The 18571-nt window shown below is 39.3% G+C and overlaps 2 protein-coding genes across 4 annotated transcripts in view; one reads left to right on the top strand and one right to left on the bottom strand.

Moving 5' to 3' along the window:
• The window catches only part of pde6a (phosphodiesterase 6A, cGMP-specific, rod, alpha), a 36794-nt gene extending 35117 nt beyond the window's left edge, over positions 1 to 1677 (top strand). For both annotated transcript variants that reach the window (XM_084353856.1, XM_084353857.1), the window contains 2 exons: positions 94 to 262; positions 502 to 1677. In XM_084353856.1, coding sequence (XP_084209982.1) covers positions 94 to 262; positions 502 to 545 — 213 coding nt within the window. In that variant the 3' untranslated portion in view covers positions 546 to 1677. The remainder of the gene's footprint in view (positions 1 to 93; positions 263 to 501) is intronic.
• Positions 1678 to 10188: 8511 nt separating this feature from the next.
• Positions 10189 to 18571, bottom strand: part of ppargc1b (peroxisome proliferator-activated receptor gamma, coactivator 1 beta) — a 103147-nt gene continuing 94764 nt past the window's right edge. For both annotated transcript variants that reach the window (XM_084352742.1, XM_084352743.1), the window contains exons 9-12: positions 18388 to 18445; positions 17911 to 18029; positions 16755 to 16882; positions 10189 to 16499 (exon numbers count right to left, since the gene is read on the bottom strand). In XM_084352742.1, coding sequence (XP_084208868.1) covers positions 16408 to 16499; positions 16755 to 16882; positions 17911 to 18029; positions 18388 to 18445 — 397 coding nt within the window. In that variant the 3' untranslated portion in view covers positions 10189 to 16407. The remainder of the gene's footprint in view (positions 16500 to 16754; positions 16883 to 17910; positions 18030 to 18387; positions 18446 to 18571) is intronic.

Here is an 18571-nt window from a genome sequence, read left to right as displayed (position 1 = left end):
TTTTAAATGCTTTAACAGTTTGGATCAAATGAAGCAGAATCGATTTGATGTGATTTGATTTGTGTTGACTCGTCCTCTCCTCCTGCTCCCCAGGAGTTCAGTCGTTTCCATGTAGAGATCACTCCTATGCTGGACCGCCTGCTGAACAACAGGAAGGAGTGGAACGCGCTGAAGGAGGAGCATGAGGCCAAACTGGCTGCCCTCGAGGAGGCCAAGAAAGCCAAGGAGGAGGCAACTCAGAAAACTGCAGGCGACAAACAAGGTAGGAGTTTATCAGACATGTGAACGCACACAGACAATGAATTACTTTCTATATTTCATGTGGGACATACTGACTCTGAGCTGAAACAATCAGTGAGCCAATTTTGAGGTGCAGGTGTAAATGTTGTAAAAAGGTTTTTAATGCATTTTTCAGTTTCAATGGTGATAACATATTCTCCTCTGTTTCCTTTCTTTCTTTCTTCCTTCCTTCCTTCCTTCCTTCCTTCCTCCCTCCTGCAGCGACTGCAGCCCAGTCACAATCAAAGACTTGTACTCTCAGCTAGAGATGCTTCAACAGTACCAGGTTGACTGCTACATGGTTGTGGTCCAGCGCTGGGTTTTCCCCATCAATATCTTCCTTTTCTTTTTCTGTGATATTTTTGCGATCGCATGTGAGAGATCCAGCACATCCTCCAATTCAAAATACCTGATACAATTCTCTCCTACGGCTGTATTTATTGATACTTGTCTCCTCAACTTTAACCTTTTATGTTTTCCTTCTGTACTGCTTCGTCCTGTCTATCCTTTGTCTTTGAATTAAACAGTAGATGCTCTTGGCTTGATGGTAAGGCACTCATGACTGCTGCAACTTAGTAGTCATGGATCCACCTGAGGGCAGGTAAAATAGCAGAATCCTCGAAGCTGTTTATAAATGAGCCGGATCTGATTGGACTGAGCTGCAACCAGAAGTTATCTGAGTGTTTTTTTTTCAACACCGTTCAGGAGTTTATTGGCTGAAATATGCGAACCGTCTGTTTGTTCCTTTAAGAGTCGATTCAAAGCATCTGTCATGATGACCTGTGAGTTATCTGCAGATGGAATACTTATGGGTCAACTGTACATACCCTAAGATAATATTCACTGTGCTGATACATTTCATTTTGAAACTAAATGGAAATGAGTTGAACTTGTGGTTTGTCACACCTGGATGACAACAGCAAAATGTTGGAAAAAGATTGTGAGAGAAACTCGATTGAAAAAGTCCCACAAGCTTTTCTTGGTCAGGCAGATGTGCTTATTGTTGCATGAGACATCAACAAAAAAAAAAAAAGCCAAGACGATGAAAGACGATCAGTTTTGTAGTTCCATGAGTGAAACAGCTGCAGCCCTCACTGACACCTGGCTTTTCAATACTATGATTCAAATGTCAACAACTATTTTGTATTTTTGGCTTGGTAACATTTGCTGTGATGACACATTAGTATCAGCTTATTTGCCTACATGCTGTCAAGTGTTCAGAATCTATACCTTTGTATTGCAGATGAACATGAAGAAAAATTGAGAAAATTGCTGTAAAATAGATTTACACTGCAAATATTGTATCATGTTCGTTTTCTGCTCTTCAGCTTTGGTGTTACTGTGTACTGTTTTTAAGTGTGTTACAAGCTTGTTCATACTAAAGCTTATCAATATCAACACAATTGTCTTTCTTTGGACTAATTTCTCACTTTCAACACACAATGTATCACTTTACCTGTAGTTAGTAGAGTTGTTCCCATACTGATATCAGAAATGATTCAGATCGTGCCGAAAATGTCCTTTTGGAAGACACACTCGTTACACTTCTTCTGCATGTTTGTTGAACTCTCACTGCACTTTGATTTAATTCCCCAGAGAATCCGTTTGAAAAGTTTTGCTCTCTTTTCAACCATGAGGATTTTACAACCCAGCAAGCATTTGACTGACAGCAGTGTGCAGGAGCTGGCCAAGTGTTGTGCCAAAATATATTTTCCCCAAAAATAGGTATCCCCGCTTGGCAACAGTTTCAGGCCAGGGAACAGAAATAACTAAATTCAGAATAATCTGTTTTGTGTATTGATTGTACAAGATGGTTGCCAGGCTTTAACATTTTTTCTTCGGGTGCTTGAACAAAACAACTGAGTCAGTATTGATTTACAAGGTTTCAAGTTCTAAGTTGAAACTGAGTTTAATTCCTTTGAAAAGTAACGCGAGGTTACATATAACCATTGTTGTGACAGTATTGTGACAACTATATTTTATCAGTATTAAATGATAATAAATAATTGAGACAAAGTTGACAAGTTCTGTCAACTTTGACTGAAGGTAGTGATCAGTCCAGATGGGGAGCTGGGAAACACATGGCCAACTATAAAGAAATGGTTCAATTTTTGGGGTAAGTACATTGAGGTTGACGTTATTTAAAACATCACTAATCACTTCAACACGATGTTAACTGTTGAGAAGTGCAGGGGCCCAAAAAGCTCACCTGGTATGGTCCTCAGCGAGTCCTCACTTTTGCGGCCCGGGTTCAGTTACAGCCTGGAGTCCTTGCTATACGTCTTGTGAAAACAGTTAATAAGTGAATAATTAAGAATGTATTTCTCTTGCTTTGGATATATAAGAAACTCAAGGCTTTTATTAATGGTTTTAAACATCTATAAACTGTTTCTTAAAACGTTCTTCTTATAAGTGCTTATACATTTCTATTAATATATCTTATAAGGACATTTAAAGGCTTTATTACCTAACTAACACTTATTAAAAGGACCTCAATGTAAAGTGTTACTGTTGCTTACATTTAGCTCAGTTTAAATCTAGATACTTAGATGTCTTTTGACCTGCAAGTGATTACATCCCTGATTACTGGGAACAGCTCACACTGAGGACAAAACACTATCTGGAGATTTCTGGGAAAAACAAATCCTGACGTCATTCACAACTGAGCCACAGCAGCGAATCAAGTGGAATTAACTCCTTTTTTTTCTTAAACAGATGTTGTGGAAATATATAGACATACATAGCATACATGTTGTCTTTTTCACTGTTTAACATGTAACCACTGGAAACTGTATAAGAGTAGATATCTGTGTGGATGAGAGAGAATCACCCGCAGCACTAATGCAGCACTTCTGCAGGAAACATGCATAAAACACGACTTATACCACAGCTGTCGAGGTATTCATATCTGCCAGCTGCACCATCCATTTGCATGCATTCATGTCTGTACACATTAGTAAATTTCTCCACCTAGAGCCATTCATAATACTGTTACAAAACACAACATGACGCCTCAGTAGGATAATGAAAACTGATCGCCACTGGAGTCACAACAGGGGGCAGGACATGAGCTAAATTCATCAGCGCCCATCCCTCCCTCCCTCACATGCTGTAGTAATATAATAATAGCATGGATACATAAGCTAAGTGTGTCGTCACTGGTGTGTGACGTAATTCCCCATGACGTCAGGGCATGCTGGGAGCTCAAAGGATTGCCGTATATGGTTGGGATGATCAGCGGAGCTTGCAAAGCTCGGCTCTGACGCAGGGATAACCCGTGACTGCAGACAGAGAGAGAGCGAGTGTAGCAGCTGCAGTACAACCAGTGAGCCTACAGGAAGAGAGCTTTAGCCTCATTCTAGCAGCGATCGGGGGCAGTCGTGACTGCAGAGCTGCCAGCCTGCAAGCCACAGCCGAGAGAGCGATGCAGGACTATTTATAGGACGCCTGTGCATGGGTCGGCTGCAGTTTCTAAGCAGAAAAGTCACTTGACTCGGCTTTCTTGCCCCAGCAATGCATCCGTCAGCATTTTATGATGCAGACTTGCACGTTTTGTATTTAGATCACACATCCCGTCAGCAGGGTCACCTACATTTCAGGTAGTGATGCAAGTGTCAGACGTGCAGCTCTCAAATAGACATAATAAGAGCTGCAACATGGATTACAGAGGTATATCATTTCACAGAATACCATGGTATAGTCTTGGTATACCACTTTTATCATGTATATCTGCTTTTCTACAGTATTGAATTCTACCAGATAACTGTTTTAAAGAAATATAAAGGACAAAATGTTTTGTAAATAAAAAATAGAGAGATAAAAACAAAATATAAAAGAGCAACATTCAACCCTTTTGAATAGATATTACCCAAATGCTTGTCTGTCCAAGTGTTTGTTTTTTTTTTTTTTTTTTTTAAAAAGCCTCATAAATTGAGAAACACGTGTCAGATCAGTTGAGTCAATCGGGGATTTGTTGCTTAGTGTGGGGTCAAAAACCCATGATATTATGATAGTATTAATGATAATAGTAATAATACCAGATATCTATCTTGTGATGGGACCACACTACCTGCGACAGCCATCAACATGTTCACATTCTGACCCATGACCGTTAAGTAGTTATTACTACATTATTACAAAAGTACTCAGTACTAATGTGTCAGACCACTCCCATCTTCTAAATCAGCCTTCATGGCGACCTCAACTACACACCAGTGAAGTTTCGTGACTGTATCCTACAGACTGAAGATGAAAACATTAAGAGTCAATGCTGGAGCAGCAGTAAATATACTGTTAATGCTGGTAACACCTTTTATCATACTAGGAAAATCTCCAGACTTTGCAAGTTTGACCTTTTTTGAAGCTGTATTTAACAAATGTGTGACATTTCCAACACATCCTCCACATACCTAAACCAATGTAGAGGTCGATTACCAGTGACTCCCAAAACAACATGCTCAGCTCACCAGCGACAGGCGTACTTGACCTTCATTGTAATTCTGCAGTTTGATTATGTTTAGACAATTAAACTAGTTGGTTAGGTTTAGGCACGACAACTACTTGGTTATAACCTTGCAGGGCAGCTGGATATGCAGGATCACAACTTGTTTCACCTGACTGTCCACCTTGTCCTCCTTTTGTGTGTCTCTTGATACTACTTCACCTCACTTCCTCCTTTGCTGCTGTAATAATTACTATGGCCACTAGAGGGTTGCCTCCTAGCAAGAAACAAATGTGGGTCGAAACAAGGGGTCGGGCATGTCTTCTTACTAAATCACTTACAAGGTTAACTGTTGTCAAAATCAAAATGAATAAAATTGAAGATCAACAACTATTCATCCAGTTGTTGACGTACAATTTTATGATTTGGACAGTTAACTAAACGCAGAGTAATTTTTTTTCTGTTTTCAAAGACATGAGGACGCCTCGATGTGACCTTTTTCATCACGTCTTTTCTCACCTTTCTTCAATACATGCAGAAAAACCATACTGAATCATTTCAGTCGCAGCAGGTGTGATGTATGCGGCTGCTTGGATCAAAATGTCTCAGGAGGACAGTTAAGAGGCTTATCTGGCAACTCGCGCAATATGCAGGATCCGTGCAGAAACCAACCATATCACAAACCGCAACACAATGAATGTGCCTGCATCTGTTCGCTGATATCACAGCAAATACTGCTGGACTGGGAAGCAGTTGTTCTCCATCTCAGGGCCAAAATCCCCTGAGGTGTCAGGGGATGTTTTGGGGTTAATATGATTTATAGCCAGATTTTGTTGTTTTTTCTTCCTGAATTACAATTATGATATACTGTATAACCAAAATTAAACCAAGTTGGTGTTTAATATCTTTTCTCTAGGGCTAAAAGATGAATATTAATACAGCAAACCAACATTTTCAGACATGAATACAACAATAAAAAACATAAAAATTCAGCCTAAAATGTGTCATTTATTCAAGCTGTAGGTAAAAAAAAAAAAGTGTGGTCTTTGGTTGTATGCTATTATTTTGTGTCACAGCAGGTCAGCATCCATTGAGTGTAAGAGTTATCAGTGTGTCCCACAAGGTGACCCTTGACCTGATACTGGTCTCTGCAGTGTGTCACGTCTGCTGTCTGGGCTCGAGAGGCAACACTCACTGTGGCTGATAACAAAACCTCATTTCTCATTTATTGCAAGGCACTTTAAAGCATACTTAATTGGTTTTCAGAATGATTCTGAGTTAATCTTACTGATTAAACAGGAAAAAATTGGAGTTCAGTTAAATTTGATGAAACCTAGAGTGTGCAGAATGAAAAACAGGAAAATTTACCAATTTACAACAAATATGAAAATTATACAGTGATTAACAGGTTGTTTTAATGCACATTTTACTTTGATTGGACTTGTAAATGTTATTCCCCTTCTGTAATCAAGGTTAATCAGTTTGAGACACAGCATTCTTTTAAAGGTACAGATCACCCAAAAATGAAAAGTCAGTTCAGTCACAGTTCAGGCATCATCTCATCACCCCCATTCTGATGGAAAGTCAGGTGAAGTTTCGTAGTCCACAAAACATTTCTGGAGCTTCACAGCAAAACAGCTTTGCAGGATTCTCCGAAAAACAACTGAAGCAACTGGGGACTTATATTAAAATGTGAACAAACAACTGTCTTCATACAGTTTATATTCCAAGTCTCCAGAAGTCTTCAAAGTAGCTGCTAAGCTAAAGGTGTTGGCACTCACCCCATCTGAAGTGGTTGCTCAATCACCTGTCAAGGGTGTAAATAGTGTCTTTTCAAATCTGTTGGATGGCTGCTTTGAATTTTCAATGGTAAAAATCTACAAAATCTTGTCAAATGATCCGTGCAATGGGAGCATAAAAGTCACAGGCTCTGGTGGCAGAGACAGGCAAATTAAAAAGTGTTGGTTGACTTAACACAGAACACAAGATTGATAAAAATGTCTGCTGAGCTTAGTTGAAAAAATAAAACAAGAAAAAAAACTTAAGTAATTTTTAAAAAAGATTTTAAGTTTCAAAAACTAAACTATCAGTTTCTGAGATATTAGGAAGGAACGGCTTTAACAAATGAGTCAACAAATGTACTTGAAGCATATTTCCCCAAATACAGGCTCATACGTGTATTTTTGATAATGATCACATCGAATGTAAAACAAAAAATCATTCCCAGAAGTCAACATGGGTGACTGAACAGAAGTCATGACCTTAATGGCCGACAGTAGCCTGTCGTCCTGTTGTCAGAGTCATGCTGGGGCTCAGGGGGATGACACTGTGTGTCTAATAACTCTGCACTGCACTGCAGAGCAGCTCTGTTTGCTGCAGTCACGACTGCCCCACAGAAACAACCAAACAGAGGACAGCGGGGGCAGGAAACGGCTGACAGGATGATTTCTAGTCGTCTGCCTTCTCCTCTGGCTTTGGGCTGCGCGATTAATTACCAAAGTTAAACAAAAAAAATGCTTAATGCTTTACAAACGGCTGTATTAACCAAAGAAAAGTCACTGTAATCCTACATTAATAATTAATACCCATACTAAAATAAGAAGTTTATAATGTCAGTATTTATTTAAAGGCGAAGCAAGAGCATCATCATCTGCATCTTCTCAAACGACTAAATTATCTTTACACGAATGTCCACTTGGAATACACGAAGCTTAAATCAGAAGTGGGTGGCGCTTAAACAGGAAGCGGGCATGAATAACTGAAAGGTTTTTTTTAATTCAGAAATTGATATGAGTTGATCAGAAATCACTATATTATGTGCCAGAACACAGCTTCAGAACTGAGCATCAAGTCAATGTTTTTGATCACAAGAGTAAGAGAACTATTTACAGAACAATTTTAGGATGCATAAACTTCAGTTGGCTACCGAATGAGGATTTTCCTCCATCGTGTTTGCAGATATTGACACATTTATTCTCATACTCGTATCTTGTATTGGATATGTGTGAAACCTTGATATATACTAAGTTGGTAGTTGATTAGAGACACCTACCTTAAACTAATGCAGTGTTATCTAGCAGCCTTGCAATATATCCTACCTTCATGAAGGTTACGATTTTCTGTTTATGTTGAAATTGTTTTAGAGAACCTTTTGATTTGTGTTGCGATAGAAGTGAATTATGTTATACTAGCAGGTGGTTTCTAATATTTAGTCTACAGGAATGAAGTCTGCAGGATTATTGTTGGTTTATTCATAACGAGTGAGAGCTGTGTCTGCATTTTCCTAAGTACTTGAAGCGTGTTGATCGTGAGCAGTGAGCTCCACTGAGGCTGTTCCAAAATCTGTTTGTTATATTCATGAACAATCTGTGCCATCTTAGCCAAGAAGCATCTATGCTGAGGTGATCTTGAGGTTTTATCTCAGCCTTTTTTTCTGAAGTTTCAACATTTTTGCAGCTTATCAGGTTTGTTGAAGATATAATATGTAGCATTTCTTCGAGTTTTGTACTGTACATTATCCTAAATGTTTCCAGCTATGTTCAAACCAAGAAGGATTCTGTAATTCTGTTAAAGGTAACGGTGCGTTTCATTTGGTCACCTCTCTCCCTAAATAAAGAGTCAGAGAGTGAGGGAGGAAGTCAGCAAATGACTAAACACATTAAAATATTGCTTCGCCATAACATTGATGAACACTCTGCTTGATTGGGTAGATAGATTGTTATCAGCAATGTTGGTTTGACAATGAAAACAACAACTCCCATGATCCCACGCTACTTGCGTGTTTTGTTTTGTTGCGATTGAGTGGCAGAAATTGCATATTGTGCGTTTAATTGCAAACATTGTCTCATTATGTTAACAGAAAAGGTAATTCGGTCAGCAATATGATTCCCTCAAAACATATTTGCTGTTGTAAATAAGTTGTACATAAACGTAATTTTCTAGGAGACAGGGCTGTAATCTGAGGCATCATCTCTGTATCAAATCTACTTACCATCCATGAAATTGTTTGCTCTAATTTGTATCCTTGCTCCTTGCTTTCTGTCCTCTCAAGGGCTATAAATATAGATTTCCCTGTTCTTCCTTCCTCCTTGTCTCTTTGGGGCTTTATGAAAGATCAATGTTCCTGTGTGTTTTTGCTGGTTTGGTAGTGACAGGAGACCAGAGACCATCAGTACAATCAGTACAGCAGTGCTGGTATAAAGTGATGCCTTGTGCACAGACATCATCAGTGCAGTCACTGACATGTGAATCACAGTTTAGCCAGGCGGAAAATTGCGAACGGCCTGTTAATAGGATGCTCTTTAACCAGGGAAGAACGGAGAACGGGGAGTGTCCATGCCGCTTTATGAATCTCTCCAAAGAATGATTACATGCTAACACTCAGCTGTATACAAACACATGTAAACACTCAGGCAGGCACAAGGCGTGACGATCTTCAAACTGTAAAGAGTGCTCTGAGAAACTGACATTTGTTTTTGTGTGTTTGTGTGTGATCCCAGTGAGAGATGATTCACTGCAGCAGCAAGTGCAAACAACATATCACAGAGAAACCCTATGTTTTACAACCATAACCGTGTACACATAATTATAGAGCGAATGCAAGTGTTTTAAAAGCAGTGCTGACCTATCGCAGACAAAAGAACATATTGTGGGTGGACACAATAAAAAAAAACACCTGTAAACTGTCACATCATCTCTACAGTAGCTCTTCAGTCCATAAAAGATGCATCTGTAATATTATGATGATAACTTGGCCAATCATAAGAGATTTCTCACCTTAAGACAGAAGTAGATATGAGTGAAATGTTAGTGCTGCTATCTCCTCAAAACCACTTCATTAATGCTAAGACTGGGCCACAAAATATCACAATATTATTGACTGAATATCGCAATATCGATATTGCAACAATATTGTAGGGATTATTATTGGTGAATTATCATTAGTAATGTGGATATGATAACTAAATGGGTAAAAGCATGTAAAGCATTACAATACTTTACTGTAATGCAGCCTTTCTCTTGTCTCAGATTTTGGACATTGTTATATCATGATATGACTTAAGTGTTGTCTTTTCCTGGTTTTAAAGGCTGCGTTACTGTAATGTGATTTTCTTAACTTACCAGATTGTTCTACTTGCTTTTACCCATTTAGTACACACATAAAATGGGCCATAGACAGAACATGGAAAAGTTTTTGAAAGGTGCATTGTTGTTTCTGGTCTTTTCACAGGATTTGTTTATAATACGAAAAATATAAAATCAGGCCACTCCTCTCCTTTTAAACTGACCAAATGTGTTCGACCCATCTTCATTCAGATAATTCTGGTGCAAAAGTAGTGATTTAAAATAAAAACCCATTTCCTGCAAGCTTTCTATCGATGTTTTAAAGCCCAGTCAACAGTGAGCTCTTTAAATTCCAATGCTTCATTTCTTTCTTGTTCAAAAAACCAACACATGCACCAAAAGGCTGCTGTTCATTAGGATTTTATTTTTTGGAGGCAAATCAATGAATATATGTACTTTATACAGTATATGAGGAGCACATCTCTACAGTTTCATAATGTAAACAATCTCTGAAGAGAAATGTATTCAGTTTAAAAGGAAGCCATAGTCTTCTGTTTTAAACTATTTACATGAATTAAAATATAATTTATAACATCAGATACTTCCGCTTCTATGAAACTAGATTTTAACAATTCAAAAATACTGAAATGCCTTTGTCTCCACATTCTCAAGACATATGAAATCACACAAAACGGAGAAATAACACCATTTAAAGACATCCAAACTAAGTGGCGTATAAATAAAAAAAAAAAGAAGAAACGCAAAATAAAACCAACATATGTAAAAATATAAAATCTCACTAGCAGTATTTACCTTTTTTGTTTTTACCAAAAACTAAGTTAAAAAAGAAACAAAAAATCATTTATGTGAATTTGATAGTCATTAGATGTAAATAGACAATAAAATCAATAATAATGAAAAACAACAAAAACAATGTATGCCCTTATGTCAAAAGATTTTCCTCCACCAAAAAAAACAAAACACCCACTCACATTTAGCAGATTTTGACAGTTTGCAGTCCCTACTAAGTGCCTATTTGACATCACTGTTGCCATCAAGTTTGACAGATTACCCATTATTTTCTGTGTATTGTACAACTGTTGATGTTGAAATGTGACACAATCATTTAATGCAGAAGTGGAATCTGAAGCCAGAGTCAGGCTTGTATTGCAAGCACTTCTGTCCTGGTAGGGGCTAAATTTGATGGTGTACTTAGCTGACAGATACATTGTTTTCCAAACTAAAGAAATGGTAAGTGACATAAAAACAAAAGTGTTTTCAGTGGGCCATGGCATTGGAAACATGACATCTATAAAACTGAATCCGACATGGCCGTTGAAAAATATTTTTCGCGAGCCGTCACGAGCCAAGCTCTTTATTGTTGAAGTTTTATTTTTTGGTCAACTTGCCTATCAAGTTTTATGGTTTTCTTGCCATTTTCCATTTTTTTTAAATGAAGAGTGGAAAGAAAGGTATTGCATTCTGACGAGGGTATTTCCCTTTGGAAGTTTTTTTTTTTAACTTTTTTTTTTATTATTTGGATTCGTTGTCCATCGACCTAGGACCTAGACCAAAGCGGACAGCGGTATAATTATGTTGAAATGTGTCAACGTGTTCTCAAAACACTGAGGAGAATGGTCAACATCAAAGTTTTCTATAAGAAAGTATATAATTATCTAGATATCTACACAAACACACAAATATATATTCATATATATGTATATACCTTTTTATAATATGGCTATTGAAAAAAGTTTTAATTACGTCAGTAATTATTTAATAATAAACCACATTGGATTGGAAAGGAGTTGAGACAGTAATAATAAAAGCTAGTGGTAGCTTCATTTCCCCACCCCCAATTGATTTTTAAGGCTTGCCATGATGAAAAATGGGGTTGTTTTGATGTCATTCACCTCTACAGCAATGGAGGTACCCTCACAGGCACAGTGGCAGCCACTGTAGAAATCCCATTACATGCTGCAGTCGCAAGATTTTCTCAAACTAGTGGAAGTTTCAGTCCGTCCTCATCAGAAAAACTGCCATATAGGTCAAATGTGAAAGCAGCATATTACAACCCATATTTACATTTCTCGTTAGGCGGCAACCTCTATTGGCCATAGTAATTATAATGGTTGCAAAAGAAGGGAGTCAGGTGACAGGGTATAAAGAGCGACAGTCTGCATAGGGTGGCGGTTTGGGTGGATCGTTGGGCTACACAAGCACAGGACTTTCATTCAAAAGACAGTACATGTCCAAAAGTCAATGATGAGTTATTTTATCTTTGTAACACCCACCCAAGATAACTGTCTTCCGTCACCAGCAAAGGGAGCAGTTAGATGAAGTCACAATGTTCAGATGGTACAGGGATCAGTGATCGATGACGATGGACGATGCCCTGTTATCTATCCGAGTTTAGTACTGCATTATCTTACAAACATAAACTCTCATGCCACTCAGTGAGTTGGACCATTATCCAATTCTGTTACTTTGAATGTAATTTATTTAATCCAAATGCTCCCTATTTAGGATGAAACAAGGGTGCAGCAGTGAAACTGGGACTTCTACAGTGCCTACCTCATCCGTATCAACTAGTCTGAAACTTTAAATGGGTCAAACCAGCAACAACTGTATTTTTTTCTAATCTTTTCCACCCTCCCACGTTTCATTACCAGAGTCATATATGATTAGTTATTAGCTGTTACTGTTATATACGTAAGTGTTCAGTGCAACTCAGATTTGAACAAACCTGTGCACCATCAAAATGTGGTAATAACATAGTTACGACAGCTTCCTTTCAATGAGAAGAAAATATTGTGAAGGTATTTCACTACTTGGGACGTATTTGTGCAAGAGTATATTAGTACAATTTGTTTCGTATATGTGTTATGTGTTTACGACACAACTGACCACATTCTTCCTGTAGTTTGTTTTTATGATTTTTTTGTGTTTAACAGCAGTCTACATACAGTACAGTATAGCCTATTGAATCCGCAGCTCAAAGATTGCCCATGTTGCCGTTCCACAACCAACCACACACTGTACATTATTACCTCGGTTTTTCGGAAAGGCTGTGTTAAAGATAAGATTATTATGTATTGCATTTCAAATTGCTTTTTAAGAAAACAGGAAAAAAAAAACATTAAAAAATATTTAGTCATTTCATAAACAGCAAAGAAATAGAACCTTCTAGTGTGATAGTCTAAAGGGATACTTGGATCTTTTTTGTCTTTCTTTTACAACAGTGTTGGACTTTAGCATGAAGTCATTTCAACTTAATTTTTTCCCTTAATTTCCTCCCTGTACTGAACAAACATGAACTCATTGGAACAAAAATCGACCTGACCATCTCCTGTCTGATTAGCAATCAACTGTGACCCGCCACCTTTTAAAAAAACACACAATACATTTTATGTTTACAACGAGGCATAGTGCTATGTACACATTTTATATTCATATATTATAATATATTTTCTTTTTTAATATGTAAACCAGCACATTCTCTCACTTTTTAGTAGTATACATACTAAGCACAAATACTCATTCAGTTGTTTGCGATTAGGTTTGTTGAAATTTCTACTTTTTTTTTTTCCTTTTTAAAAGTTGACACCTTGTTTCTCAATCAGTATGTATAGCACTAAATTGTTTTTGTTAGATTTGGACATCAGTGAGCCTGGAGAAGATGCATCGCTCCAGGCCACTTCACTCGCTGTTATTTTTTTAACACTGAATAAGGCGCCTTTGTACTTAGTGTGCGTTCCTAATAAAGTCAAAGGAGAATCGAGTGATGTAAACATTCAATTTTTTGTGTGTGTTACCAAGGAGTTGATTAGATAGAGAAACGACAAGGAAGAGGTTGAGGAAAGAGGGATTATCTGCTAAAAAGCAGGGTTTGGGTAAGACCTGGAGACTAGGCCTCGAACCCACCGAGAGACAGAAAGCGATAGAGTTAAAGTTAGCAAGAGAGTCGGGCTGCGTTTTATTGAAACTCCTGGGAAAGGAGGGGAGGAACGGGTAAATGGGTAGGAGTGGTGAGTCCCTGGAGGAAACAAGAAAATGAGGGCGGGGCGGAAAGGATTGGGAATCTTCCCCTCCAAGCGCACTCGAGGACCAACCAGCCACCAAGCCACCGTTCAACCCCTCCCGTCCCCTCCTAACCGACCTGCAAGCGTCAGCAGTGTCCGACTCAAACACGAGACAAAGACAAAACACTCAGTTACACAAGGACACAAGATCGAGACTCCAAGAAACGGACACGCTTAAAACCGTTAGGAGGCAAGCGAAGGAAAGGGTTAGAGAGAGCGAGAGTGACAGAGATAGACAGAGAGAGAGAGAGGGATTATTCCCCCCATGAGGGGCTTAGTGGTAGAAGGAGTCATAGTATAAAAAAAAATCAAACACAAACCCCAAAACTACCCATAACCACCCATCAGCTGGGGAAACCCTCACACAGAGAACATTTCTGACAACAAAACAAAAACATATAGGGATGGATGTGAGGTAGAGATGCTCAGCTGATACAGTACCTCCCAGACAAGAAATAAGATTCTCGTCCGAAACTTATCATTACTTTCAAGCCCACCCCTCGCTCCTTCCCTGGCTGTGTTGCAGGCGGCGGTGAGGTGCCACCAGATTGGCAGGCTTGGAGGCTCTCTCCCTTTTTCACGGCGGGTGCTACTGGCTGCGTCAGGGAATGTAAATTAGGCACCACCCGGACTGCACTTCAAGCCAGAATCAGTCACATGCAGTCAGCCGGATGACTAAGCAAGTCTACCTTTTTTAAAAAAAGCACCAAAAAGCTCCACAATCTTTGGGCAAGCAGAAATGGGGAAAACACAATAGATTCAGATACATTCAGATTCTTGAATACATTCCATTTGAACCAGCAGATTCATCTTCTAGAAATGGCAATACTTCCATGGGTGGACTACGGGGAGCAAATTGGCCTTTTTTGTACTTTGAAACCCAACGTCAAGCTAACCCAACGCCAAGCACTCATCGCACAATGAAATAAAGATTCATGGGCAATCCAAATAGCTGAATATTCCACTTACAGGACTTTCGCACTGTAACGACTGATGGACTTTATGTGAAAGAAGATCGGACTGGACAAGGTGCGGTTCTGATGAATTCATACTGAGCTCAATACTGAAAGTGCCAATGGCTACCAACTTTATTTCCCCATTTTCTTCCTGCTTGCTGCAGTCCAAATGTAAACAGTAACTGTTGCATTGGCTGTGGCATTCGGGGGTGTCGTTAGGCTGCAGCCTTTATTGGACACATGTTCAGTGGGACCCTATGAGAGATGCATCAAGACCCTGCACGATGTGGAGAAAATTCACCCGGGATAAACATGTAGCCCAAACATTTTTGTTTGAAAAAACGGACAATCCATCGTCTGAATGGAAAGGTTAAAGCTACATTTCTTTTTTTCAATAGATATGACATAACTAAGTGTTCAATAACAGTGGTCCTCTATATTTTGGAATATATTTCAAGGATGCTTTGAACCATACAGTCAATAATTTTTGACACTTGAAACTTGTGACCAATAGGGATTTTGAAAAAGTGGATCTCAACTGGGATCCTATTTAAGCTTATTTTGAAGCCAGTGCACAACATGTACGTGCACAAAATTGAAGTGCTTTTCCAATAAATGCTTTAATTTGGAAGCTATTTTGAGGTGAAATTTCTCCTTGGACCAAGTCAGTGTCTTGATGTATTAACGCCTATCAAACAGAGCCTGCAGCAGCCAGTAGCAGAAGCCAGAATAGTCAGCATGGCAGAGTTAGAGATTAGAGTCAAAAGGGGGAAAGTGGAGGACAGCGGAGACATTTACCTCCTTACAGTGCATAGATCAAATCAAGGAAGCACTACAATTACAAAAAAGAAAAAAACATGATTTTTTTCTTCTTCATTTTAGATTTGTAAACTTTATCAGTCATCAAATGATTACGTTAAATGTTTTTTATATACTCTTTGTCCATAACGCACACACAATAGATTTTTAAAATTTATAACATCCACAATTTTTCGCTAAAACAAAGCAGGTTTTTTTTTTTTTTCTGGTTATACAACCGCACAACTTCATGGCAAACATAGCTTGCAGGTTCACCACCCGTAACCGGAAAGAGGGAGGTTTTTTCTTTTTTTCTTACAAAACAAACAGAACAAAGAACACGCACACGCAGAAACACACACCACGACGACCAACGCAACGCAGGAATAGCAAGGATTTGCTACAGAGGTCTCTCATGCCCGCTCTCCCAAGGCGGGGCGATGATGTCACCAACACAGACAGCTTTGTTATTGTTGTTCAGCAGACAGCTGTATCGTTAATCGTTTGTAGTTGTTGTACCATTGCTGTTAAAAGTCCTACTTCCTCCATTGTCCGTTCACTCCTTTAAACTCCCAGCGGCGTCCTCGTTTTTAAGCAGTATCCTCCGGTGAAAGAAACTTAAAAAACAAGGTCCTTATCGTTACTTTATTCCAATGGTAAAAATGTAAACATTTTGCGAGGTTGCCTTGTGTGGAGGTACTGAGAGGCCTGTCTGAGGGCAGAGCCATGTAGTCGGAGGCTTGTTGCTGCAGTTTACTAAGGCTGGCCAGTCAGGGGCACTGTGCTGTCAGCGGTGCAGGGACTTCTGGGCCTCCTTCAGCAGTGTGTCAAAGTCCAGTGCATCGTACTTGCTCTTGACGGGGCCCGGACCTGCCTCATCTACAGGACAGAACACAAAGAAATACGAGTCAAATTGCAGATCTTTGTAGAGAACATTTCCTCTTAGTTTCTCTGGAGTACAATTTACTCAAGGGTCCAATTTGTAAGAAAGTTTTATGAGTCTCATTGCCAACTCGTCAAATACCGATGCTTTGGGATAGTAGGTCGGGTCGGCCGCCATCCCAATGCAGGCAGATCATACAAGTTTATTATTTGGGCCTTTTCTAACTCTGTCAGGGTGTGTATGTTCATTACCAAGATCTATGTAGCGTTTCCTTGTCAGCCTCCTCAGGCCCGCAGGTCCATTCTGGAAAACAGTCTCCCGTTCTCTCCAGTGTCTTTGAACCCCAGGCTGGCGGATCTTTATCACGCCACAGCGCTCCCTACAGACACACAGGTAGAGACACACACAGATGCGTTAAAATATTGACAGTTTAGCTTTGAGGCGATGAAGAAGGTACATACTGGCACCATGAGAGATGGAGAAATTCATAGTATTATAATTATATTATACATATATTTTCAGCCTCTATCAATTTTAAAAGAACAAATGTCTAAAATAAGTGAAAAGACAAATGTTTGGGTTTGTTTACAACAAACAGAGGACAGAGAGCACCTTTATTAACTTTGTAAAGTCATATTTAATGAATCCCCATGGGGAAGTTTGTCCTCTATAACTGACCCATTCCAACTATTTAGGAGCAGTGGCCAACAACAGTGCAAAGCCCAGGGACCAACTCCTGTTCTGAGGTCGGTGCCTTGGTCAAGGACAATAGTCTGAGTATTCCTGGTGTCTATTATTTGATTTTTTTTGTTATGGTGTACAGAACCCAAAGCACCTGGGGATTGCTGTTAGTGCTAGACAGTAAGCACTCAGTGGTTATCTATATTTCAGTATTGGGTTTAAAAGGTGTAAGTTGTAAGAAATGGCCAGAATTCAAAGGTAGCTCCAAAACTATAGGGGGCATAATCACGAACTGCGGCTCAGTATACTCCACGTTGGGACAGAATCTCAGAGGCTCAAACTGCTGCAATAGTTATAACAATAGTACAACTAGGCCTGACTTTGTATTTCAGGTGAGAGATAGTGGATTTAAGGATTCTGTTTTAGAAGGTTTGTCATTTTCAGTTCCGTAGCAGACCTTTAAAAAGATGAACTCGATGAACATACTTTACCAAGCCCAGGAACCTTTCAAGCACTAACGTCTCAGTCTAGTATGAATTAATGACATTATTGGCATTATTCTTCCATTATTGGCATTATTCTTCCATCTGAATATAAAGTCATGCACACAAACTGCGACTTATAGCGAAAAAACTCCCCAAAAAACAGGTTAACTGTATCTTCAAGAAAGTTCCCATTCAGTATCTCCTCTCTTCAGATCAAAGGAATCCGGATCAGGACACTTACTCGTTGCAGATGATGACTTTGCAGTCCTCTGCTTTGCCGAAAACCTGGAAGCGTTTCCTCAGCATGTTCTGGGTCACGCTGGTTGGCAGGTTGTGGATGTAAAACACCTGGCAGTTGTCCTGGCAACAGGGAAACCATGGCAACAGTCAGGACAAAGGACAATACGGAATACAGATAGATGTGGGAACTGAAGCAGGAAGGCTGAGTGTCGGGCCACAATACTGTCTTCATTTACATGTAGCATATTATTCTGATCTTGCAGCAGCAGTATGCATCTGACGAAACATCATATCCTTATTTTTCATGTACGATTACATATACGATTAGATTATCTTTGGCGGGGGTGTTAGGGCATGGACCATTTGCCTTAGAGGTATATTTAAAAGTCGGGACTGCCAGTGAACTCAGGGTATCGGGTTGGAGTTTGCACCCTGTGACAGTATGCAGAATACTATAGGACGTGAACGTTCTTTGTACCTCATCAGACTTGGCTTTGTTCCTCTGCTTGTCGTCGGGACAGATCTCCGAGTTCTCACTAAGAGAGGACGAGGAAGAAAAGGGGAAAGAGAGAGAGAGAGAGAGAGAGAGAGAGAGGATGGTAAGTGAGATAAGGACGGACACAAGGTGAAACTGAAATGTCAGACATGAGGAAACAGGTGAA

Source organism: Pagrus pagrus (assembly GCF_965226575.1).
Source record: "Pagrus pagrus genome assembly, chromosome: 5".
Lineage (NCBI taxonomy): Eukaryota > Metazoa > Chordata > Actinopteri > Spariformes > Sparidae > Pagrus > Pagrus pagrus.
Note: the sequence above shows the minus strand (reverse complement) of the source record. Positions and strands in the feature narration are given on the sequence as shown.